This window comes from Nipponia nippon, unplaced genomic scaffold, assembly GCF_047370975.1.
Source record: "Nipponia nippon isolate SJK-2023a ecotype South Korea unplaced genomic scaffold, ASM4737097v1 scaffold_4, whole genome shotgun sequence".
Taxonomy (NCBI): domain Eukaryota; kingdom Metazoa; phylum Chordata; class Aves; order Pelecaniformes; family Threskiornithidae; genus Nipponia; species Nipponia nippon.
This window is the reverse complement of record NW_028262358.1, coordinates 18,930,057-18,955,187: the sequence shown is the minus strand read 5'-3', so window position 1 is coordinate 18,955,187 and position 25,131 is coordinate 18,930,057. Positions and strand designations below refer to the sequence as shown.

The 25,131-nt window shown below is 45.8% G+C and overlaps 1 protein-coding gene across 1 annotated transcript in view; it reads right to left on the bottom strand.

The window, feature by feature from the left end:
- Positions 1-3,394: 3,394 nt before the first annotated feature.
- EHD3 (EH domain containing 3) overlaps positions 3,395-25,131 on the bottom strand; it is a 30,487-nt gene continuing 8,750 nt past the window's right edge. Inside the window, exons 3-6 of the mRNA XM_009472498.2 lie at positions 21,037-21,134; positions 8,193-8,605; positions 6,970-7,134; positions 3,395-5,444 (exon numbers count right to left, since the gene is read on the bottom strand). Of these exons, the coding sequence (XP_009470773.1) occupies positions 4,917-5,444; positions 6,970-7,134; positions 8,193-8,605; positions 21,037-21,134 (1,204 nt within the window). The 3' untranslated portion in view covers positions 3,395-4,916. The remainder of the gene's footprint in view (positions 5,445-6,969; positions 7,135-8,192; positions 8,606-21,036; positions 21,135-25,131) is intronic.

Sequence of the window (25,131 nt, the reverse complement as noted above, 5' to 3'; positions counted from 1 at the left end):
ACATTGAAATAAACAATAGCAGAGGAGGAAGCTATCGGTGATGCAAGAGGTGTAGCATGGTCTGAAGTAAATTCGGGAGAAGCTTGCCCCTGGTTCCTGCTGGGCTTGTAGGACCACTGGCACTCTCTGGAAGGTCAAATCGCCCGTAACTCTGTGTTCGCCAACCAAAGGCTGCTGTCATATGGACAAAGCATTAAGGCATAATAAGGAGAGCAAGTTAAAAGACCTAAATCTGAATTTCATTGTTGTACTAAGTTTATGTTGGAACTTAAGATGACGGAAAAACTGATTCTAACCTTTTGTTTGATTAAAAATCCCTCTGAACTCCAGCACGCTGGATAAATTCCAGCTCACAGAAGTAATTGCCTTTTGCTAAACTACACACCTACTGTGAAATCTTATTCAGGGAACTTAGTGTAATTACTATCCTTCCCTTCAAATAAATGGTTGTATAGTGCTGTTGATCCAATCTGCCTGTCATGTGCCACAGTAGAGAGAACTTAATTTTCAAGCCCATATAGCATGTAGGTGCAGATTTTTCTTCTCTAAATCCTTCCCAGAAAGGAACAGAAAGCGAAAAGACCAAATGCAGTTCCTATTTGGAGAAGAAGAAAGGACCTTTTTGTTCTTCTGACCTCGTGGAAGCTCTTCTGTCCGAGGATGGGTAGAGAGGGGCATGAGACGATCAGATAAGCGAGTGATACTTGTGTGTTCATGTGATATAACCCCCTCACCCACAGACATGAGAAAATGAATAAGTTCCTCTGTATAACTTCCCGGGGAAACCTTGGTCAGTAAGTGAGAATTGCTCTGAGAAAAAGGAAGCACTGTTGGATGCAGATAATCACCTTTGGGAGCGGGGCTCCGTGAGCCGGCAAAAACACACGCAGGCCGGAGGGCTGCGTGCACAGCCCGAGGTCCCGGTGGACTGGGGAAATTGCATCCTTGCCGCGGATGTGGGATACAATACAGGTGCCTGGGGTTGCCCAAACAGTCATAAGAGTCTAGAGCACAAGTCTTATGACGAGCGGCTGAGGGAGCTGGGGTTGTTTAGCCTGGAGAAGAGGAGGCTGAGGGGAGACCTTATCGCTCTCTACAACTACCTGAAATGAGGCTGTAGCGAGGTGGGGGTTGGTCTCTTCTCCCTAGTAACAAGCGCTAGGACAAGAGGAAACAGCCTCAGGCTGCGCCAGGGGAGGTTTAGGTTGGATATTAGGAAAAAATTCTTCACCGAAAGGGCAGTCAGGCACTGGCAGAGGCTGCCTAGGGAAGGGGTTGAGTCTCCATCCCTGGAGGTATTTAAAAGACGGACAGACGTGGTGCCTAAGGACATGGTTTAGTGGTGGACTTGGCAGTGCTGGGTTAACGGTTGGACTCGATGATCTTAAGGGTCTTTTCCAACCTTAACGATTCTCTGATTCTATAACCCTGAAGGGAGTTAAAAAGGGAGGGGGCTGTGCAGCTGCTGCCTGTGGGAAGGGGATGGAGAAATACATGCATCTTTTCATGGCCATATGCAGAGACAGGATTGTGTGTATTGTTGCATAGGGAACCTCAGGGTGCTTGAGGTTTGGTGGGGTTTTTGAGGGGTGTTTTTTCCTTTTTTTTTTTTTTTTTTCTCCTTAAATTTCCTGAAAAGCTTATAAAGAGTGGAATGTGCTGGATAGACTTCTCTGAACACAGAGGTCTATTTGTAAACTGCCTCTCTGGAAACACAGCCTCTCAAGTTGCTGTCTGTTCCCTCCCTGTAACAGGGCTGCTTCGTCTCCTGCCTTGTTGCTGAACACGGTGCAATCGCATTAAGTAACTGAATGTTTGTCACTCAAATGCTTGCGTTGGTTTTTCCCCTCCGACACAACGTGGGGAAGTTGCACTCTGACAGCACAAGTGGTTTCTGAGCGCGTGTTGACAGAAACCCCCCCCCGCCGCAGTGCTGCGGTGGTGTTCTGCGCGCTTGTCCCGCGCTGGCAGAGCTCTTTGTGCCGCTGTCCCGCTGGTGCTTCCGAGGGAGCCCTGCCGGAGCGTCCCGGAGAGGCTGGCGTGGGGATGTAAAGAGCAGGAGCCTCCGTGCGACGTGCGGAGCAGAGGCAGGAGCTGCGGCGTGTGCCGCGGTGCTGGCGTGCCCTAGCCGTGGCGTGGGGGGTGACTGCCGCCGTCGGCGACGCAGAAAATCTCTTGCTGTTTCCTGTTTAACAGCGAGTCTTTCTGTGAGGTGGCTAAAGCACAACTGCAGTCAGTGCAATGATAACTAATCTACTCTGCTGTTTTAACAACCGGCTCGCGGTTTGGTTTGTGAACTCATGTGCCCGAACAATCAAGCACAAAAGGCTTTGTGCCCTGAAAGCCACTTGATACCTATTGCAATGAGTTTTTGGCCTACCTGAGCACCTTGCTGGTGTGTATACTGCAAAAAGACTAATAGACCTCACCTTCTCCCATCCCCTTTGAGAGAACCGCTAATCTTCTGCTTTTTAAGAAAGTGTTAAATTTCAGCATGATACGATTGACACAAGCAATGTGCTGTGTGAGTGGCCATCAGAAAATCATGCCTGCTGATTCAGGGGGCTCTGTTCAGCCTCGACCTTGTCCCTCAACCTGGAGGCAGATGGATGCAAATTCCACAGAAAGAGCTGCACAGCACTAGCAGACGTGGATGCGGTAATGACAGTTAAACTGGGGGTTACTGGTAATTGAACTGGAGTGACATACAGTCTGCTGACTTCTCTCTAAATTTGCATTTATTGCTTCTTGCTCTCCACCCTACGATTTCCTCTCCTCCCTCTCCCCTCTCTCTTCTCACCCTGTACAAATGCTAAATGGAAACTCCGCCAGCCCCTACTGCTCACACCCTCTGGCTGAGTGCTTCCCCAGCACTATCCCAACTGCCCTCAGTGCATCTCACTGTCCCATTCTGGGGATAATGATCACTGTACGTGAACACGTAAAGAAAGGGCAATGAAGAAAGAAGTAAAATTAGAGCCAGCAAGATTTAAGACTAAGGTTTTTTTTGTGTCCTTTCCAGATCTTGATAAATCTGTAGCATTCTTATCTGTAACTGGCAGGAGGAAACTCTTTTGATATATTCCTTTTCCTAATGAAGCATGTATTTGGTTGGTACCTCTCCCCTCTGTAGAACAAGGTGAATCGAGGTTACAATCCCACTTGCTTCAGCAAGTACTGAGGTTGTGATCAGACTGCCAGAAGAGAAAGGAGACGTTGCAGATGGTTAACCAGTCATTCAGCAGAGCACGCCCGACTCCAGCAGGGATGATCTGTGCATTGCGTGTTTGGGAATGTGCTAAGGATGATTTCCTCATTCTGTTGCACGTAGAAATAAGCTTTTTTTTTCTTTGCAGCTGCATTTCATTTTGCTATGTAAAGAAATAGACAGATCTGGCCTTTCTTTTTTAATAATGTTTTAGGACCAGGGTACAAAAAAGGTTAATGCATTAATTTTTTAAGACAAGTGATAAATGTACTGCAATAAGCACATCCTACATACACAGAATATATTTCTCTATATTATATGAACACAGAGATATAAAATAAGTTATACTTGTCTTGGTTTTTCATCACAGTAGGAGCTCAGCTTATATAAAGTGACAACAGGAGTTGGAACAACACGCTGCTCCAAAGCAACGACGGAAACCAGAAGAGTGCCTGCGTGTGTGTGTTTGGGAAACAAAATAGGAAATCGAGGGATTTCTGCCAAAATTGGGTCTTGAAAATAGAAATTTCATAGAGCATGAAAGAGGGGGGGAAGGTCTCTTGGCTCAGGGCAGAGGTTCTGGAGGGGGTCAAGTGTTACTGTGTGGTGAGGAGGAAGGTGGGTGAAGGCTGTCAATATCTCGGCTATGTTTGTGGGGTCACAGGCAGTAGAGCAAGCTCTGCCCCCTGCCCCACGGTGTTCTCTGCTCTTATGATGGACCATCTACCTGACAGTGCGGGGTTCCTATCTTTACAGTAAGAATGGGACCTAGTAGCTTTCACTGCGCACGATGAGAGTAAACATATCACTTCACAGGAATGATAAACACCACCATTGTTCAAAGAGAAAACACTATCCACTGGTTGTGAAATGTTCAGTGAGCCTGGGAGTGGTGTTCCTCCCTTCCAACTCACCTGACGCCTGCCTCTAGTGCCCCTTCCTTCTGTTTCCCTTGCGGGGGTGGTTCCCTTGGCCATGCCTGCAGGACTAATCTCCCCCAGGGACTGAATGGGAGGTAGAGGTGATTGGGAATTCTTAGTGCCTGTCCCACAGCAAACAATGAGGAACTCCAGCTGCCCAGTTCAGAGCTGTTTGAGATTTTATTTATGTTCTTTGAGGACAGGGAAACACTTGTAAAATTTGCCATCTACGAGTGAATCAAGATTCCTAAAATTCTTAACCCTGGGGTTTAATAACTAATATTTTAGTGTGGGCTTATGTTAATGAGGAAGTGCTCTTTAGTTTGGCCAATAGCTCGGAGACCTTGTGGTTTCCTCTTCACTATCAAGATCTTGGTCTCCTGAAGTTTGCGAGACCCACTGAACAGCAGAAGGTGCAGCCAAAGCTCAGGAGTGATACTGGCAGTTAGCACATTTTTATTAGTGCTTACTCCACTCTCAAAAAATGCAGCCCACTTCAGTTTTTCTACTCCCGCTTATCAGATTCTCCTAGTCTCAGCGTCCTTTCTTTACCTTCATATTTACAGACTACACGTTAGAAAGCAGGGTCATTACACTGGAAGAGTTAATTGCATATTATCATGAAGAAGGATTGGACTTTTTTGTTCTGCTTTAGTTTTTTTTCTTCATACAGCAAAATAGGTATAAATCCAAAGGTGATCTCACATCTAAAGGTATAATTTAAGTAAACATGTTTTTTCTAGATCTCTTTTCCCCCTTCCCTTTCCCTCTCCCCTGTAACCTTCCTTTCACTCTGTTATTTTCCTTTTGGATGGAGGGAGGAGATGGGAAGGGAGCTCATTTGGCAGCTCATGACCCTCCAACTTGACTTTAATGAGATGATTTGCCAAGGCAAACTCCTCATCATCCAGCATGCCATCTTTGTCGATGTCAGCCAGTTTCCATATCTTGCCCAGCACTGTGTTGGGTAGCTTGGACCTTACCATCTCCTTCTTTGCATTGGCACCAGTTATTTTACCATCGACAGGCGAGAGTGTGTAGAAGATCTCATCATACATGGGCTTGTCCCTGGCCACCACCCACTCGGCATCATCGATCCCTTCACCAGCGCCTTCGCCATAGCCATGGCCAAACGGACCATGCAAGGTGCCCTCGAAGGCTCCTCCTTTCACCATCTGGGTTGGCCGCTGTGACTCTTCCTGGCGTACAAGCACCATGAGCTGGGCGATGTCATTGGCCAGCATGTCTTCCACGGTCTCCAGCAGCTTGCTCTTCAGAGGCTGGAACTTGCTAAAATCCTGGGCTTGCAACTGATCCTTAAAGTGGAACAACATAGCAAGAGGTGAGCGACATGGCCGTGCACAGTGCAGTAACAGTGTAGAGTGGGATGCCTGTCTGCTGTTTGGCTCAAAAAAACCTGCTATTGCAGAGGAGGAGTGGGGAGCTCAGCATTCCCTCCTCTGATAGCCCTGCTCCTCAGCATCTGATGAGATGGGGTCTCCCTGGCTGGCCTTGCTCTTACTTAAATCCTCTTTAAGCCCTACAGAAAATGATCTCCGCTTACAAAGGGGGGTTGACATGGGACAGAGAGGGGAAGTGGTTTACTCAAAGGCCCAGATGATGGCCATAGGCAAATAAGACACCTCCTTTCCAAGCCATGCAGAAGAAATCTCCTTGAAGACGAAATTGTTCAAGGCAAACTGGTTGTGCAGCTCTTGCTACATCCTCCAGCCAGTGCTCTGCATTCCCTCCCCCTCTGCACTCTGGGAAGGAGATGGCACTCTGGCAAAGGACTAATTTACTCATCATCATGCAGCGCATCTTTCGGATGCCATAAAGACAGTAGCATGTCTGTGAAGAGGTGAGCGTGTCTTTACAGCATAGCTCAGTTTCTGTAATTTTCACAGCTAAGCAAAAGTGCTTTGAGCAGGGTCTGCAAATAACTCTCTCCTAAAAACTGCAGAATGACCTACAGCTTTATCCTTCACCCTCTACTCGTTAAATGCACACTATTCGCTCTTACTGGATTGGTATAGTTATTTTTAAACACTTAAACATACATTTTAACAAGCAGCGAATGGGATCTTCTATTGGATACACTCCATAGATCTCATTCCCAAGAACTTTGGAAAATATACTTAAAAAAAAAAAGAGTGTGTTTTCCATAGGGAGCTAGTAATGACTTCAACAGCTAGCAACTCGGAACAGGTTTCTGCTTGGACTGAAGCCACGCAGCAATGTAGCAGTGTCCAGCATTGTTTGAATATACAATACAAGGCTCTGATCCAAGATCCTTTGAAGTCTTTGACTTACATGAACACTGGGTCAGGTCTCAGCTCTGCACAACAGAAAACCTGCTTCTCTGCTTAAAATAGAAAAGGGGCTTTAAGTTTTCACAGCCTCCTTTCCCTCTTTTCTAGAAACAAAGAGTGAAGTAGAAGACAAAAAATACAGCTCCTGAGGAGAGGAGCATATGTAGGCTTTTCAGGATATAGCTTTCCTTTTAATATAAATTAGCAATATTCATAGAACTGAAAAATCTGCAAATGGAACCTGGAATTCAAAATAAAGAAAAATAGAAGAAACAATTTCTTGTAAAGTGCTATTCAGGCAAAGATTTGAGAAACGAAGGCAGCTGTAGCTTCACGTGAGCTCTGTGCAAAAAATGTTCACGCCCAAATATAGCCCACACACATTTCAAGGACCATTTCAACATTACAACAGGCCTTTCCCACGAGCAACAACAATCAATGCCTGTGTGGCTTCTGTCGTATTCCCTGCGGTTACTCTAATGCTCTTTCCTTGGATGTTTGGTGCTCTAGCCAAGATGCCACTGCTTACCTGCATCTTTCTCAGATTAGGGAAGTCTCCTGGTGAGATCTGATGCTCCCGTTCAATCCGGGCATAAATCTCTCCCAAGTTGTTAACAAGCTCTTTCTTTTTATTGTCTTTCCCAAACATTGAGGGCATTTCCTTCTTTAGGGAACTGATGATATAGGCGTGGACCTGAAGGGCATTAAATGATATGGAATGAAGACAAGTGTTAAAGAGCACATCAGAAAATTCTCCCCAGCAGAGTACCTGTGCCTAGGACTCAACCCCATCTTGTCCCACCCTGAAGAGCAAGCTCAGCTCCTCAGCTTGCCCGTACCTATTGATTATTGCTCCAGTGCTAAGTGCTGCTCAGCTGTGCGCTCTGGCTGTGCTGAGAAAAGGTGAAGACAGTGTATGAGCCCTGGGCATACAGAGAGTAACATTCATATGTTCTTCCTGGAGGGAGTGGTGTGGGTTGTTGGTGTTTGGGTTTGTTTTTTTTTTTTTTCTTCTTCCACTGGCCATAGCCTTCCAGCGAATAGTCCCTTTCTAGTCCAAACCAAACATACAGGTTTTGGAGCTCTCTAGACTTTAATGTTTTAGTACAAATAGCAGTCCTTAACTTATGTGACATTCTGGTTGGTTTTTTTTTTTTTTGATGGTGGACCAACTGTTTTCTCTTAGATATTAAGACCCTTGCACAGAAAGCTTTTTAGGGATCTTTTGATCTCTTTTCTCAATTGATATGGGGTTCTTCCCTGTATTCTGAGGGGCTTCATTCAGCTCATTTCAAATATTCAGAGATATGGCAGGCTTATTTGCCATTCTTGTGAGTCTCCACCTCCTCTGCATCCATCTAAGCCACTTATCTCTTGGCTAAGAAAGTTTAAGGCAAAAGACCTAGAGCTGACCAGCTCCCTTGGTATGTGATTCTGACATACTGAATTGGTCCTAATTCTCAAGTTGCTACCACAGAGCAACTGCTTTCCAGATCCCTACAAGTGCTACCTGCTTTTATCTGTGGCTGTCTTCCTCACTCTTGGCCTGTCATGATTGATGCACCAAGCAAAGGAGGTGCTTTCTTTCTTGAAGTGCACAGGACTAATATGCTGGGCCTGAGTGAAACAGGATGGAAAAAAAGTAGGATCCACCAGCTCTGCAGGCTGAACTGGCCAAAACCACTTCCCCATAGCCTGCATACTGCAGACAGCCCAAACTCAATGCCGGGGTTCTTCTATGCCAACACCCACCTTGGCCAGCCGTGCTCGCTTGATGAGATCATTCAGCTTCCTCAGGGCTGCATTGCGCGGCAGGCTCTGGATATCTCTGAACAGGTCCTGCTCCTCTGCCTCAAACAACTTGCGGTTGTCGGGGATGAGCAATGGATGGGACCAGAAGGAGCCAATGTAGACCCTGATGACCTCAGGAGTGTTGACTATCTTTCCCAGGGACCACATGAGGGCACCGTACACCCGCATCAGCTGTTGAGTCTCTATCTGGTCAGCCTTGTTGAGAACAACTCTCATCTTGTCCTCATGGTTCTTCAGGGCCTTGATGACCTCAGAGAATTCATCAGAGATGTCCAGCTTGTGCGCATCAAAAAGGAGAATGATGCGGTCAACCCGCTCTGCAAACCACTCCAGTACAGCGGCGAAGTCATAACCTGCAAGGGGCGGAGGAAAAGCAGAGATGCATATACGTGGGAGTAGAGATGCCTGCTTGCTGTACCTGAACCAAGCCATCTGAGAGTAAGCTTGTAAAGATGAAGCTTCCCCAGTAGATCAGGTAGCTTGATAAAGGAAACATGAAACATCATTTCTTGTCCCAGAGAGGGTGGAGACAAGGCACTGTCCTTCACACTGACACGCCCAAGATGCGCACAGTTAAGGTTAGCTTCTCCACATTAAAAGATCACCCAAAGAAGTCCTGAACTTGTGCTACAGACACTTCATTCAAATGCGTATCATGGGGAAACTGCCATGTTCAAACAGCTACTGCAGAAGTCTTGCATGTGGCAACAAGAGAGGTCTATTTTCTAAATTTCTGGCCATCAGCATAGCCTACAAAGGCTGTAGAAAGCTGGATAATTGCAGTACTTGCACCCAGACTGGTTTGAAATGCATCTCTCTACTGCTTAGTAACTCTTAGGTCTTGTCTAGTTGTGTGAGGCTTTGTCCCATCCAATTCAAAACCCAGGATGCAAATAACCTGCCTTACCTGAGTAATCATCCTGTCATACCTGCTACGTGTGCACAAAGCAAAATGATTTGTGTTTATTTTGCTAAGTACTTGATGTTTAGAAGACAGCATTGCTGTGAACACCAGAGGTGGACTCGAGCTACGAACAGCGGGTTCATATCTCACATGCCTCGGAACTAAGGATAATGGATGCACAGTGTTAGACTTGGGTCCATCTCTAGGCAATACAGGGCATGATAAATAGTGTGTGTGGAGATGTTTTTAAAACAACAGTAATGACAGCAACAAAATGACCTTCTTTCCTAGCTCTGTGGTGTTTTTTCACCTTCTTTAAAGCCTCACTGAGAGACTGGTGCTCTTCCTCTGCTCTGTCAGGCTCTCCTATGCTGTGCAACACTTGGGCTTATCTGTGTTGCCAGAGTGCTGCACTCTTAGGAGAGATCAGGACAGAGCATATGCTATTTGCATTCAAATCCTTTAACATACTATTTTAATCTTGGCTTTCATGAATAAATGTATGATAATTAGTTCAGTGATTCCCTCCCCCCCTTTTTCTTTTTTTCTTTCTGTCCTCTCCAAAACCTAGAGGGCAACCACTGCATCCCAGTCTTTAGATCAGAACTACAGAAGGGAGGATTGCTGAGCTCTGATCTTTATTTTTGCCACTGGCTTTTTCTCCCTTGTGACTAAGCAAACTTGAGGTGAAATCCTGGCTCTCAAGTCAGGAGTAAAGCTTGTGTGAACTTTCTCTTCAGATGGATAAATTGGTATTAACTGCTTGCCACTGAGAACTTTTATACAACTGCAAAGTATTATTACTGGGCAGTGTTTTGCTTCGGTCAATTATAGTTTGCTCCTTACAAGAAAAGGGCGGGGTGGGCGGGAGCACTCTTGGATGTGGACGGCTTGCCCTGCTCTCTTCCATGGGATCTACAGAAATCATACATGGAGGAGAGATGTTTGTCTCACCGGTGGCTTTCTGCTCACTCAGGACACGATAGCAGCAGCAAACGATGCTGGGCCCTGGCTCTTTGCTCAGCTATGTTTGACACTGAGAACTTCATAGAATTCAGATCTGGTACTACCTTTGACAGAGACCTGCTGAGCATTCGGTATATTATATTGATATCTGTATATCTTGTCCAGCCCATGTGTCTGACCTCAGTAACAATCATGAGTCAGACCCTCTTACAATTGAAATAAACTTGGTCCTGCTTGCTTTCAGATATTAACAGCCTTTTCACCTTAGATGTTCTTACTGTAGGGAGCTCACCTCCATGGGTCTAATCACCTATCTACTGTAAAGCTGTGCATGCTGACTCCTTCCCGAACTGCACTAGGAGGCACTGGCAGCAGGACAGAGTCAATGACGATACCTCATTTCACTTGGACTGGGTTCAGGCTGTAAGCTGTCCCTCTGCAAGCAGATCAATGAATCTGCAAATGGGGACACCCTGCCCACCCCCCGCCAAAACTTTGCTAAACACAGCATGCATACCCGCCCCTAATGTTCAGTTCTGCCTGGGCTGTACTGGAAGTCATCCAGCATGGCAGGATAGTTTATTCTTCGTACGCAGACCTACACAGCTTGCTTTTTTCACCACGGAAACAATGAGTCAGGGCGACTTTGTTTGGAGATGTTTGTGCATTTAATCTTGTCAAATCTCATTGACTGGGATGCTTTCTTGTCAAGCTGGTATGTCTTTGAATTGCACCACAACTACTTCTTCCAGCCTTTTTCTTGTGGGCATCAAGGGGGAAACAGTTGTGCTCTCTAGGGCACCTTGTAATGCTACAGTGATGTCCTGTCAGAGATTGTGTGGATGGTTTCCCTCTCGTAGCAGAGGAAGACCCACTGTTAGGCTCTCTGTTGTGTTAACAGGGGCTGGGATGAGGTAGGGAAAGAGTCTGCACCTGACACTCAGCCCACCTTTTAGTGATTCAGTGAAAGTGGGGAGTGATTATTTAAAAAAAAAAAAAAAAGTGTTATTGTAGTTTTGGTATTAGCTGAGGACTTGGGAGACTGACCTTAGCCCTTTGATCTGCCTGGGTCTCAGGGTTTGTCCAAAAGTATCTTTAGGTGCTTAGCTGTGCTGATTTTTATCATGTGTCAAGCCTGGATCCACAGTAGCACTTGGAGGGTATCTGCTCTGTGAGCCTCTCTCTCGTATTCACAAACAAAAATGTTGCTCTACCCAACAAGAAAAGGGAATTCGTATCTGCTCAGACCTTTTGTATGTTCCCAGCTGCTACAGTAACATACAGTGAGTCTTGAATGTCCCTGTGGACTTCATTAAATGTCTAGATTGATTAGCAAACTTTCTTGCCCAGCTTCTTTGCTTGTTCAGAGATATTCTCCTGACAGCTGTCCTGCATATCTCCACTGAAGAGAGAACAAGGCCCTGGGGAGTAACAGTTGATGGTGTGTCAGAGCAGTCACAACAGCATGGATTCACGTGCATCCCATGCTGGGACAAAAGCCCAACCCACACATTCCTCTTGTATGTCCTGCTTGCTTTGACGCTTAAGGGAATGTGTGAGACCTCTCCGGTTGGTGCCCAGCTAAGCAAGAAACATCTCTCTTTGTGTGTAGCTCTTAACAAGTGCTGATCACACGTGCATCCTCCTGTATGGAGGTAGTTGGCAGGAAAACCAAGGTGTGTGTCTATGTATTTTGTTCTTAAGTGACAGAATGCTTTAGAGGAGGAAAGAGGGGAAAATTACCACGACTGTTGTATTGTTGCTTAACGCAAAGCATGACATGTGGAAAGGGCAGGCGGGACAGACCTCTGTTTGCAGCCATCTACTTGGAGTCCCTGGCTGTGATGGTGTTTTCTCACACAGACAGGTGCCTAGAGAATTGCCACACAGGTGATTCATAGGGTTGACTTATTAGTTTTGCTTTTAGCATATAAAAGAGTAGATTGTTACTAAAGCATTTGGAGCAGGGTGACAGTGTAAAACTCCAAGGACAAGCTATTAATAAAGATGTTTAAAAATAAGGTCTTAAATTTGTATTTTAATGCTTAGTTCGGCTTTCATTTTTAGAAGACTTTCCAACAGCACAGAGAACTTGAGACATTTTGCCTGACTCCAGCCAGAGCTGGAGGTGCTCAGCACCTGAAAACAGATAAAGCCCATTCTGTAACTAAATCTAGCATTATAGCCTCACTTCAATTCCCCTCCTGCCCATTTTTTATTTCACAGATGCACAGGACCTGACTCTTACTTTCTTCTGGCAGTTTATTACAGTGTGAGCTTAGACCAAGAACTGATCCTGATCTACAGTCAAATAGGGCGTTTTCAAAGTGTCCCCTTGCTCATTCCACTGCCAATGTGTTATGTCTCTTTACGCCCTCTTAGCGTTGTAGAGTGTTGCTAAGGCCTCTCGCAAAAGCAGCCAGTTACTATCTCTGATTTGGCAGCGTTTCAGTGATGGGCGAAGCTATCCAGATAAAGCACAGTTTTACTGTGAAGTTACAGGGCATTTGGGAAGCCGTCTGCTTGCCAAAGCTGCATAAATGCAAAACCATTATTACAGGGATGTTCAGACAGAAATGTAAAGAGGAGAATTTCTGTTCAGTAATTCCTGGCTGTTTGTGGTTGCACTTGTGTTTCTGTTGAAAAATATGATGCGATTTAAACATTCTCTAATATCACTGATGCCGCTTCTTCCACAACCTCCAGATAAGGGGGAACATGAATAGAAAATGAATACCTACCATATAGTACTAGAAGGACAAGATGAACACAATAATAATTTTCTTCTATCAGATGTTTTTTCATGGGACAGATTTCCTTCTGACAGCATGAAAAGGACTCAACAGATTTAACACAAAGCTGACAAGTTAGCAGGACTGTCAGCAGATTCAGTCTACAGAGAAAAAATTATCTTCTTGCAGACACCCTGTGACCTAGACTCCATAAGGCAGACTGGCTTAATGAATACTTGCCTGTGCACTATTGGAATACCTGGCAGCAAGCATTTCACTAAGATCTGGCAGGATTATGCAATTACATTTCTGTCAAGTCAGACCAGGCATGATACAGTCTTTATGCTGACTGTGGGAAGATGGATGATACCTGACCCAGCATAAAAATCTGCCTGGCTCTAAAGTTTTTAAGCCAATTTAAACCAGCAATGAATCTGCATGTACTGGTTCAGCATTTCCCACCATTTAGCTACACTGATTTTTGTTTGGTTGGTTTTTTTGTCTGATAGTAAGCGCACTGCTGGATTTCCTGTCTTGTGGAACTGTGACCACAGCCCCTGTGGTGGTGGAGTTCGGGTGGGATGGAAGGGGCATAGTAAGATCAAGAAATGCTGAAAACCAAAACCTGCTGCTTTGCACCAGGCATCTCACAGCTTTCTGTCAGTACTGCTTTTTAGGAATTTACCTCTTTCTTGCTGAATTTTAGTCACTAGGAGTTCCCTTCTTGTCCTTTTAAAGCTGGTATTATCCAGAGACTAAAGATTCACTAGATCATGGCCCTCTATAGGGCAGACTTTTAGGGCTGTGTCCTTATTTGTCAACTGGTAGATTGGCTCTGTGTGTCTGAGGACAGCATCGGAAGATGGGATAGCTGGCATAGTGATCACTGACTACCTAGAGAGGGAGCAGCTCTTGGAGATGAAATGAGTGCCTATTCCAGGGACCTAATGACTTGAATTTTTAAATTGAATAAGAGGGTTTGGAGGTGTAGTCTAACTGGTCACAGTGATGTCCTGCCTGAAAGCCCTTCAAAGTCCAGGGAAGAAGACTATGTTATGGCAAAACAAGCAGGCAGCCCACACTGGAGGGTGAGAATGTGCCAGCAGGGGCAGGTGTTACCTGAGTGTGACAGATGGCTGTAAGCAAAGGAGAAGGAAGGCGACACAATGGTCAGAGGAGGAAGGGAGGGGAAGTGATGCATCCCTTTGAGGACACACAAAGTGAGTGGGAAGCAGAGTGGGTGGCTGTTGTGAGACCCAGGAAGGGGTGGTGCAGCAGAGAGAAGAGGGTGCTGGGGAAGAGTATGAGAGATGAAACAGCTGGGACTGGGTGGAAGAACAGTGATTTGGGGAAGTTTCTCTCAAGGTGAGGAGCTGGTGGTGCCAGCAAGGAGAGGACAGAAGGGAAGATGAAAAGCGAGGGATGGGTATTGGATATACCTCACTGCAGCTCATCCTAAACCATCTTTGTAAAAAGCTGCCATACTCCTCCCTGGAAGTGGCTGCCTTCCAAGGGGATATAAAGAGATTCCTGTAATGTGTATCTGTGGGTGTGTTGGGAAGTAGACAGAAGTCCTTCAGGATGAAAAGATTTGTATGAATGTTACATGTCATAATTTCTAGAGCAGGTCTCATCGTGCCGATCACTTCTGCCTTTGCCTATACTTAAAGAAATAATCTGTCCTGGAGCTGGTGATTCACAGCACTGAGAGCTACGTCTTCTAGCCAGTGCTCTGCATTTCTTCCCCCTTGGTATCATAGAACTAATGGAAACATTACATATGTTTTGGAGACTTAAAGGTTTCCAAAGCAAAGGCAAAAGGACTCAATAAAGCACAGCAAATCTGCCTATGTTTTCAGCTATGAAACATGGGCTGGTGTCAGATTTCTAATGCTAACATTTACATTAACCAGTACCTGGAGTGCAGACTGTGGCCTTTTGCTTTCATGTTGTTTATTACAAGGGTTGGGAAGAGACCCAGAGCCTGACAGGGCTCTTGCTTTATGTCAGTGGAAATTGAGTGAAACCTCACTAGACAAGTTCAAGTCAGGTGGAGTAAAACTGATGAGAGCATTGTCCAGAGCAAAGTTTCCTTATGACAGCCTGTTTAGCTTCTATGTGCACACAGCAGAACTTGTCCCCTCTACCCTTTACACATTTATATCTTTGTCATTTGTGACAGATGGACCGAGTGTTTCCTGCTACTTGGGCCAATCCTCAAAACAGTTCTTAGCCAGATTTTGAGACCTCAGAAGGCATCTGAATATAGGCCAAGTTTTCCAGAGAGGTCAGTGCAGAGCAGAGCTGATGCATAGCTGGAATTCCAAGGAAATTTTTTTACCATAGTGTCCAAACACAAACTGAATTCTGCCAGTATGCATAGTTTAAATCTGGAGAGAAATAGTGTTTGAAAACCTGGCCTGAAATGGCCATCGGTAACTGATAGCTGCTACCAGTGACCAGGTAATACGGTCCTTCTCCATTGTTACTCAGGATGCTGAAAGAATACATGATGGGCATAAATAATGCAAATTGATGAGATACTGATGGGTATGACTGTCTTTCCTTGATGAAACATATTCAGGATATTTCTAGAGTGCACAGTGGACAATAAAATGGATAAATTGAACAGTTGATCTAAAAATCAGACTTGTTAGATCAACTGTTCAAAATCAGAAAAAAATTAAGTACTTGCTATATGTTAACAGGGCGGGGGGTGGGGGGGAGCAGCACAGCCCCTTCTATCCATGCAACTATTTAATCTCAGTTCTTTTGCGTTATTTTTTTCTCTTCCAGTTCTGGAAATGCAAAACATAGCAGTATTTCCAACCCAAATCATGAGGACAGCACCTCCCCCCTCTCCTCTCCTCACCCTGAACAGAATCCTGGTTTGGTTTTCCCAAAACCCAAATATAATCTTGAGTTTTTGTTTGCATCCTGCTTCCAGGTCAGGACAGTTAGGCTTGCAGCTTCACATATTTCTACAAATAAAAAGGGCCAGAACTGTGCATCTTTGTGTTGCTCTTAGAGGAAGTGCAGAACTGCGTGACTGTAGGAACTGAGCCTTCCAGCGGAACAGTATGCGTTTGTGAGACTGTGATAAAATCAGGCAAGTTGGCAGAGCGGCTACTGCGCTGCAGTAATGGAGGTGAACTGGGAAGTCAAAACCAACCAGTGCATTTTCACCCTCCCAGGCAGAGTGAAACACAAAATATAAGCAAACATCACCAGTGGGGAGTATTATAGCAAATATTTGAAATGCCTCCCTTTTATAGGCTTTCAGGGTGGATGCTTTCAGTTGTGTATCATGCTGTTGCTAACACATGCGACAAAACTCTTTGGAAAAAATATTTTCTTGTTGCCATTGTACCCTAAACAACATTGCATGAAGTGGGAGAACATCAATTCCCATGGTGTTTTCCTTTCCCTCCCAAGCATGGCTATTTGAGACACCGTCAGTCTGAGAGCTCTGTGCTGCCCAAGAGCATTGTCCATTAGCATTTTTCTTCTCACTGTCAGGCTGGTGAGTGACTAAATATCCCCAGTGCTGAAACTGCTGGTCACTGGGAATTTTTCCTTCCCAGGAGAGACAGCAAGGCCAGCGTGTGGTTTCCTTGGCTATGGGGAGCCTGAGCTGCACTGCAGCCAGCAGAATGGAACTGGGTGGAAGGCTGGAAAAAGGCTGGAATACTGTGTACTGGAAAGAACGCCGATGGGGAATGATGCTGCCAGTCCTCATGTCCTGGCTAGGACCTTGTGCTCACTGCTAACGTGGGAAAGGGAGGTGGTGACATATATAGGGTGAAGATGAAGTAAGTGTTCAGGATATATTCAGGAAGTACTACCCTGAAACAGGGATCAAATATAACTTGGCCAGGGCATCACTGAACTTGGCAGACTTGGATCTGCTTAGCTCAGGGCATGTGTAGGTCGAGACTATGGTTAGCAGAGCTTGTAAGGCTCAGCCCCCCAGGGATGGCACTGCTACTGAAGCGCATGAGTTGCTGTTACCAGGTGGCCCAATTAGCATGGCAGACTGCTCAAGATGATGAATTATGAGGAAGTCCTGACTCCTGCCCTGGCTTTGCTATACTGCATGACCTGACCTGTGGTCCTCCCCCTTGTCCTCATTTATTTACAGTCATCCCTTTCTCATCTTTCCTCCCAGCAGGATGGCCTGGGCTTATTATGTGACATTGGAACAGTGTTTTGCAAATGGATACCATCCATATTATTATCAAATTGTCAAAGCAGCCAAAACTGTGCTGCTTTGGTAGAAATACCCCCCCATGGGCATCTCCGCAGCCTGCTGTTGCCTCATGCTCAGCTGGAAACAATAAAAGAAAGGAGAAGGACACAGAATGAGGGACAAGGCAATGCAATGACTAGTTCTTTACATGTGGACATAGATCCGTGCCCCAGTATGTGAAAAAGACTGGAAGAGAAATGGCTGTTCTCCAGGAAAGGATAATACAGAAGCAGTGAAGGGCAGAATGCATTGGGCCATGACATCCTAGGAACACTTCCCACCAGGCCTGTAAATGAAACCTGTATATCCTATGGGGTTTAGCTATCACACCTGTGACACCATGGGTGCCCACCATGACGAAGTATTTGAGTCACGGGAGCTCAGTAGGACAAATCACTGCAGGCAGCTCCTTGGCCACCCTTTTTACCACAGCCTGAGAGCAAAAGCAGCTGTGTCAGTGCTGGTGATCTCATTGCATGCTGAGGGGATGTGGACTTCAGCTATGACAGACTGCATCACCCTCAACTGCTTGACAGGCCTAAACCTGCAGGTGTGCTACTGGGAAACTTCATGGACTGCTCTGTGGGGGGGAAGGAGGCTCTTATGATCATGTAGTGGTGTCCTGGAAGAGAGCCAGCGCAGAGCTCTGTTTCTCAGGATTATACAGCATTCCTTGGAGGAAAGCTTGCTACCCATTTGCAAAGTCCTGCTGGTGGCTACATGAAGCTGACTGCTGCTAACGCTGGTGTGCTGGTGCTTCTGCACGCTGTCTGTCCATCAGGGAATTGTGTTATCTGTCACATTAGCCTTTCCAACAGCAACGAGGCAGTGAATTTAATTCAGAGTTGAGTTCAGGCAAATGAAAAGTTTCAGACCCTGGTCTTGGCCCCTGAATCATTCCTTTAAACCAGTTTCTTTGCTGCTGCTCCTTGAAACATGGATGTAATAACAGGAACAGCTATTGCCTTGAAATTCAGGGGTATAAGGTGGCCCTTGCGGATTGCTAAACTTTGGTACCATGGTATTCTGCTAAGCTGGCACTGTACAGATTAGCTAATGCTCTTGACGTCTAATGGGAAAGGAGACAGACTTGTGATGTTCCCAGTGGGAGGAATTGCCTATTTTTAGAAATGCTGCCTGTTCTTATGGGATGGGCAGGCTGGGAAAGCCTGCCACATCTTTTGCATCTTTACTTTTCCCTCAAATTTATGACAGAAGGCTGCTTTACTATCCACTCCCTTCCCTGACTGACCCCAGTCTGAGGGTCTTAAAACCTACTACTAGCAAACAACAGGGATAAGAAGAGCTCCCTGGTTCCCAGCAGTTAAGAAATTTCAAAGTGTCTCTTGGGAAACCTCTGTAAGATTCCCTCAGGTCTTGCTTTATTCCCAAGTGAAATCTGAGTAGGCTGGGAAGGTATAGAATGGTAGAAGCATTTTGTTGTGTCAGCAGTTTTTAGCACTGGGTTGTTTTCTGCCTAGAAACCACATTATGGCTCTATCTGCCTCCAAAACCAACTTGCTAATGAGGGCAGCTGGCTTGTAAGCTTGGTGGTAAAGTCACCAGCCTCACCGCTTTTTCCTATTCCTCTCCTATGGGAGCCGGGGGGTGAGTACTCCCTTTCAAACACCAGCTTCCTTGAGATAAGCTCAAGCCAATGCCTGGCAGCAGCCCTTCCTAAACATAAGCACCTCAGCACCCTCCTGACTCTTTCTGCTCCCTGGGCTGGATCCCCTGCAGACAGAAATTACTGGAGTTCTGCCAGCTTCAACAAAGCTATGTTGATCTAAACCAGATGAGGATCTTGTCCTGTAGCTATTGAAAGGCCATCTGACGTGGCCCATGTGAGCAGTTTCAGGATGTCCTGAATATAAATGGCAACGTAGTGAGATCCCACTACCCTGTACTTTTAACTGTTGTGGTTAGGTCAATGGACAGCCAGGTTGTGACAGCCCCCTTGTCTGGTTGAAGGTGTAGCAGAGCAAATTCCTGGGATGGTAGGATGAGCAGGAGATGGCTGTGCTCCATCTAGAATTCTCACCTCCTGGCAAAAGGGTGGAGTGACCACACACTGTAGTCACAGGGCAGATGCACAAGTACTTAATTGCACTAAGGGCAGTAAAAGTTGTCCAGGAGGAACTTGCCCCACATGCTGAGACAAGTCTCCAGTCCTACAAATAGGTATAGCATGCAAAAGCTTAGAGAATTGGGACTCCCCTTTAGCCTTCTCTGCTTATGAGGAACATTCCCTTGGCTGTTCCCAGATGTTTGGAGAGGCATTATTCACTTGGGTCAAAGTGCACCAGTGACTCTCTTTACAGTGCACAGCTGTGCAGCAGTGTGCTCTAGCATTGCTGGCATTTACTAGAGTAGCTGCAGGAATGGGACACCAGGGCCCACTGGGAGGCTGACTGACAGAGAAATTTTGCAAAAGGAGGAGCAAGAAGTGCCAGTACATTTTGCAGGAGGATATTTTTAGTACTGGAAATAGCTGGAAAATAGGAAAAATCTTGCAATATATGTCAGGATTTGAACTGGTGAAGAGATTTGGGAAAGGGGCTATGGAAACTTTTTTTGGGACTTGAAATGGGTCCATTTTGACTCACATACAATATCTTTCTTTCTTTCCTTAAGAACAAAAATATTTCCTCCTAAGCAAGTTTTCTTCACGGTGACAGTTCCACAAGAGAACTGGTTGCTTTCAGTGGCATTTTTTTGACTGAAAAATGTTTACACCATGTAATACAAATTTTTGTTTACCTCCACTTTTAAATACCTTCTGCTGAAGGAGGATTGCTTGCACAGCATGTTTTTCAACCTTCTGATGAAGGCTTGTACATCTTGCTACCTTTTTTAGACTGCCTGGAAGGAATTTATGATCACCTAGCATTGCAGAGACCCATGTTGGAAAAGCTTAATGTGAGCGTTCAACTAACTCTAGCTGTCCTTTATAGCTTTATTGGCACTTCTTTAGCTAAGATCCCTGTGGTGGAAGATCACAGTAAAACAAACAAGACCTGGCTCTGTGCAAGGTGGCTGCTCCATTAAAAGAGAAAAGGAAGTTTCCAAGAATAATTTCAATGCAAAGGAGCATTATAAAAATGAGAAAGGCATGAGTCATCAGAAATCTTATGGGACAGAATACCAAAATATGGGAAAGGCCTCAGCACTCTGGGTAGAGCCTGTGCTGCTGAAACTTAATCTTCTGATCTTCTCAAACCTGAATGATGCAATTACTACTCTTGGCTTTCTTCCAATGAAACGATGGACAGCTACCAGCTTTGTGTAAGGAACCTGCAATAAATGTGAGCTATGCTGCCACCACCACCACCTTACAAAGTAAGAAAACGCCCACAGATGTTAGGTTTAAAGTATCAAGATGTTGCCCATTTCAGAGAGTCAGCCTGAGACACTCAGGAGTTCACTAAGAGACTTTGTGCTATTCATCAGATCCATTTTGTGTCTCCAGGATTTCCAGATTCCCCACTGCAATAAGGAACTCTGGTGCCAATGGCTCTTAAGCCCGATCCAGTCCTGCGCTAGATTTAGGAAGCCTGGACAGTGCAAGAAAACTGCTAGGTCAACTGGAAAGAAACCAGGTTGATTGCCATGAGAGCCTTGCCTGTGGCTCATCAATAGGTCACTGAAAGCAAGTGTTTCTGCAAAGCAGATAGGTATTAATTGACTCTTTCTGATGGAAATCTGTTCCACTGGGAAATACTGGACTGTGACACAGGTACTGCTGACCTTGTCAGCAACCTTCCCTGAAAGCATTTAAATTCTCTATAGCAGATTGCAAATCAGGTCCAAAGGGACATTGGCAAAGTCATGCTGTATCTCCAAGAGGCTCCTACTAGTGTTTCTGTCTACAGCTTGTGGTGAAACTTACGTAGAAGCCCTTTGGTTTTCACTACTGTAGTTTGAAAGACTTACCTCTGCTAATTCTCTGTTTTTCTCCAGAAAGGATTCCCGGCGTATCAATGACGCTGATGCTCTCTAACACGGGATTAGGTAGCTGGGCACAAACAAACCTGTGTGAAAATAAACGTGTTTAAAATAAAAGCAAAAGGTATTTATGATGTGGTGAACACGGGAAAAGCCAGGCTCTGATCTCACAAGTCTTCAGCTGGAGCTTGGAGCTACTCTTGATTTAAAGAAATGAGAAACAAGCCAGAACTGAGCACTTTCTCTGACTGTTTTGCTGCTTCTGGAATACGGGTCTCAGTCATGACCTATGACAGGTTTTTTTTATGTGGCCCCCAAATTGTGAATTATTAATGAAAATGTGAAAATCCAAATGTTTTCATTTGCTGTTTAGATTTTAGCAAGAAGTGGTATTTGTTTTTCTTCACTGAAGCGTTCCCCTGCAGAGTCCTGAACTCAAGTGAACTGAAAGAACTTGTTTAAAAAAAAAAAATAAAAATCAGCAATGTTGTAGGACTTTTGCTCTCTTTTAAATCTGGTCTTAGACAGACAGAAAGTGTGCTATTCTTGCCCCATAGGCAGCATGAGATCTCAAGAGGCTGCTTAGTCTATCCTCCTGCCTCAAGGCAGGATCAATCAGATGTTTGTCTGAAGTGTTCTTCAAATCCGTAAGAATGAAACATTTGCTGGGAGTCTACTCCATTACTTAATTATCCTTACAGAAAAACCTATTTTTCTTAACATCTAATCTAAATCTCCCATGCTACAATGCCTTTCAGTCTCAAACACAGTAGACGTGGAAAATAATTTATTTTTCCCTTCTTGTCGCGATGTATGCAGTTGTAATACTGTCTCCTCTCAGTCTTTCTTCTAGAGAAAACAGGTTATTCCCCCCCTCACCCCGCCATCTCTTTCACTTCTCTCTAGCTGCCTTTCCAGCTCATTTTGAAATCCCTGAAGACGATTGCAGCTTTCCTTTGGGTCCCCTCAAACTGCTCCACATATTTCTTCAGGCATGACGCCCCAAGCTGACATGGTACTCCAGCTGTGACCTTGCCAGTGGTGAACAGAGTGGATGGATTGCTCCTTATCTCTTACATATGACAGTCCTGTTTATATATCTCAGTAAGATGTTTACTTTTTTAACAGCAGTATGACACTGTTGACTTACGTTCAGTTTGTAATTCATTCCTCCCCCCTCTGCAGCTCCATTTCTGTGTAATTGCTCTTTAGCTAGTTGTTCCTCATCTTGTATCTATGCAAATCACTGCCTAAGACGAGTAACTTGTGCTTGTTCTTAGCGGGTTGCAGCTCATCTATTTCAGTTGCTGGTAACAGCAAAGGACAGTAAAAGCCTATCCACTTACGTGGTTCCCGGTAGCATTTTATGGATAGCCTTTTTGTGATGGCATTCCAGGCAGCTATAAATACGTGTGTGTATATGTACGTATGCATATTAATAGGCTGGTGTGACATCCAGGCATCAAAAACATGTTACTGTGGGAGGAAGCAGAACCACATAAAGGATGGGGGTTGGCACAAGGGCCACTAGATGCAGTCAAGGCAGACAGAGCCCTGCAGTGCTCTGAGTGGCTGGTTCTGCTGGAGTCCCTGCAGCTATGAACTCCTCCAGGCTATGCTACAACCTCACCCCAATTTTTCTACCTGTATGACTCCAAGAAGATTCTGACAAGAGTGAAGCCTCATGGGATAGATGAGTGTCTTCTCTCCTAAGCTGTCAGCTATTTCAGACCACATATTACAGCCTCTCTCTCACAGCTTGGCAGGTGGCAACAGGGACCATTTCTGAATGTGTAACACCTCATGTAGAAGAGGGGGGCTGGCTTGATTCTCCTGTTGAGTGCCAGACGCAGCAGCAGAAAACAAAAGGCTCAGGAGGTCATGTTATTCCCCTTTCTTGCCAGACCAGGTTTGCTCTCTATTGTTATAGCCCTGAGCATTCCCTGTGGTCTAATGGCTCAGGTAAGGGGATTTTCTACTAGTTTCTCTAGGGAAAGTACTCCACAGGAGATTTTGATATAAGGTCTGAGGCCAGCGTGAGTAAGTGCATTCTGGCTCTGTTGGCAAGGTTGTTAAGGCTGCTGCCTTCCTGCTGTCCCAGCAGAACCACAGGACCTCAGGGAGCATGACCTAATTCTGCCCAGGACCATATGAAGGCAAGAGCATCGTGCCAAACTAGACTTTCACTACCTTTACAGGCAGAACATGGGGGTGAAGGAGGACCCTGTTATCCATGATGTCTCCTGCTGTTGACAACACAAAAGCAGGACTGACTCCACCTTAGCTTCCCAAGACAGGCTTTGGGGGTGGGAGGAATCTTGCAACCAAGCCAATGTGATATGAAAGTAACGGCTGAGATTCCTGAGTTTGCTCCAGGCCCTTGGTGCCAAACAAGTCCTCCTGATAACGAGGTGCAACCTGTAATCTCTCTGCTGGGATCCCTCCAGAGCTGGGGTACTGCCAGCAGAGTTGGAGTAAGGAAAACAAGCCTTTCTCTCAATAACTAGGACCCACCTGGGGCAAGGAGAGGAGGACAAGAGACAGGGTCAGAGCACAGTACTGCAGAGCTGGTATCCTTTCAGCCCCAAGCAGCCTGGCAGCCTTATCTCTGCCCTTGGCCAGGAAGGTATGGGCAGGCGCTCCATCTCCTGAGAATGAAGGGAGGGAGGAGACAGGCTCTGAGCTGCACAATTAGCTGCTGTCTCCCAGCCAAATCCTGACTGTACCACTCTTCCCTTGCTTCCTGGAAGGCAGCAGATCCCGGTCTCTGCCGGGAAGGGAGCACCAGCTAAGGCTAGATGCTCACTCCTTCTGTTCCTCCACTTAGCTCCCCTGGAGCAGCAGGCTCCACACCCCACAGGACACAGTGCCGTGGGCTGCCACCTCTCAGCTAAGACCATCACGGTCTGTGTGAATGCTATTGCCTTGTGCTGCTCTGTTCCTTTCCACTGGTGCCCATAGCCCATCGTTACCTTTAACCACCCAAGGGTAAAGCAGACTTGCCCATTGTCACTCTCTTAGCTTAGAGAAGTTGCTCCTGGAGATTACCTCCCTTTAAATTTCCCGCTTACAGCATCCTAGCTGAGGTTAGTGCCTTAGTAAACACATAGCAGCAGCAAGACAGGTGCAAGGCAGAGACAGCTCTGCATTGTCTCTTGTGAAGAAGTCAGGCCCACAACAGGGGTAAGTGTGGGTGGCTTGATCCAGTCCAGTGGGTGCACCCTGACTTACACCTGCTACATTTCTGGCCCTCTGAGTCAATTCTTGCATGCACTTAACTTCCTAATTAGCTGGGTATTCCCATCTGCATTTTCAGCACTGTGATGCTCACACTGCTGAACTAGTCCCCCCTAGCGTGTCTTCCTCTGCCAGTTTAGAAATCATTACCCTTTTCTTTTTTTATCTGTCAGCAGACAAGGGGTTAATTAGCTGTTGTGGCTACCCCCTGCATCGCTAGCAGGACTGCACTTCTGCCACTGCTGCTGAATCACTGCCGTGCCCCTCATACGCCCCACAGGCACATACTCACAGGAGAAGGAAGAGTAGCAGGAGAGTAACAAGAGCACAGCACGATACAGTGAACTAGGCCAACGGACGCGGAGATCCCTTGCTGTAATAGGAGCAAATTGCATTCAGGACACATTAATCAGTCCAGTTCAGGAGTGTTTGGTTTTTTGCCCTCCATGCCTGGCCTCCTTACTCCTGATGTTGCTTCTCCTCTGTAGTGAACTGTCTGCCACCTGTGGCTGTTCTTGGCTATCAGCAGAGCTGCTCTGAATGATGTTCTCTTCATCTACTATCTCTGCACTCCAGGCAGGAGGCCTGTTATTTTCTTAGGCAAATCACCTTCCTCCGCTGGTGTAGGCCAGCCTAACTGTTGGCCAGGAGCAGATGTTCTGCGCCCTATACAATATTGAAAACATCTCAAAGTCTCTCTGGTGCAGGACCATGTTGATGTATTTGAATGATAAGCCTGTGCAGTGATCAGAGATTGCTTCCCGAGGCACTGTGAGGTTCTCCGCATAGTAGTGACTCCAGCTAGGTCGCTCTTTCATCAAGCTTCTCCCCATGCTTCTCTGAAGG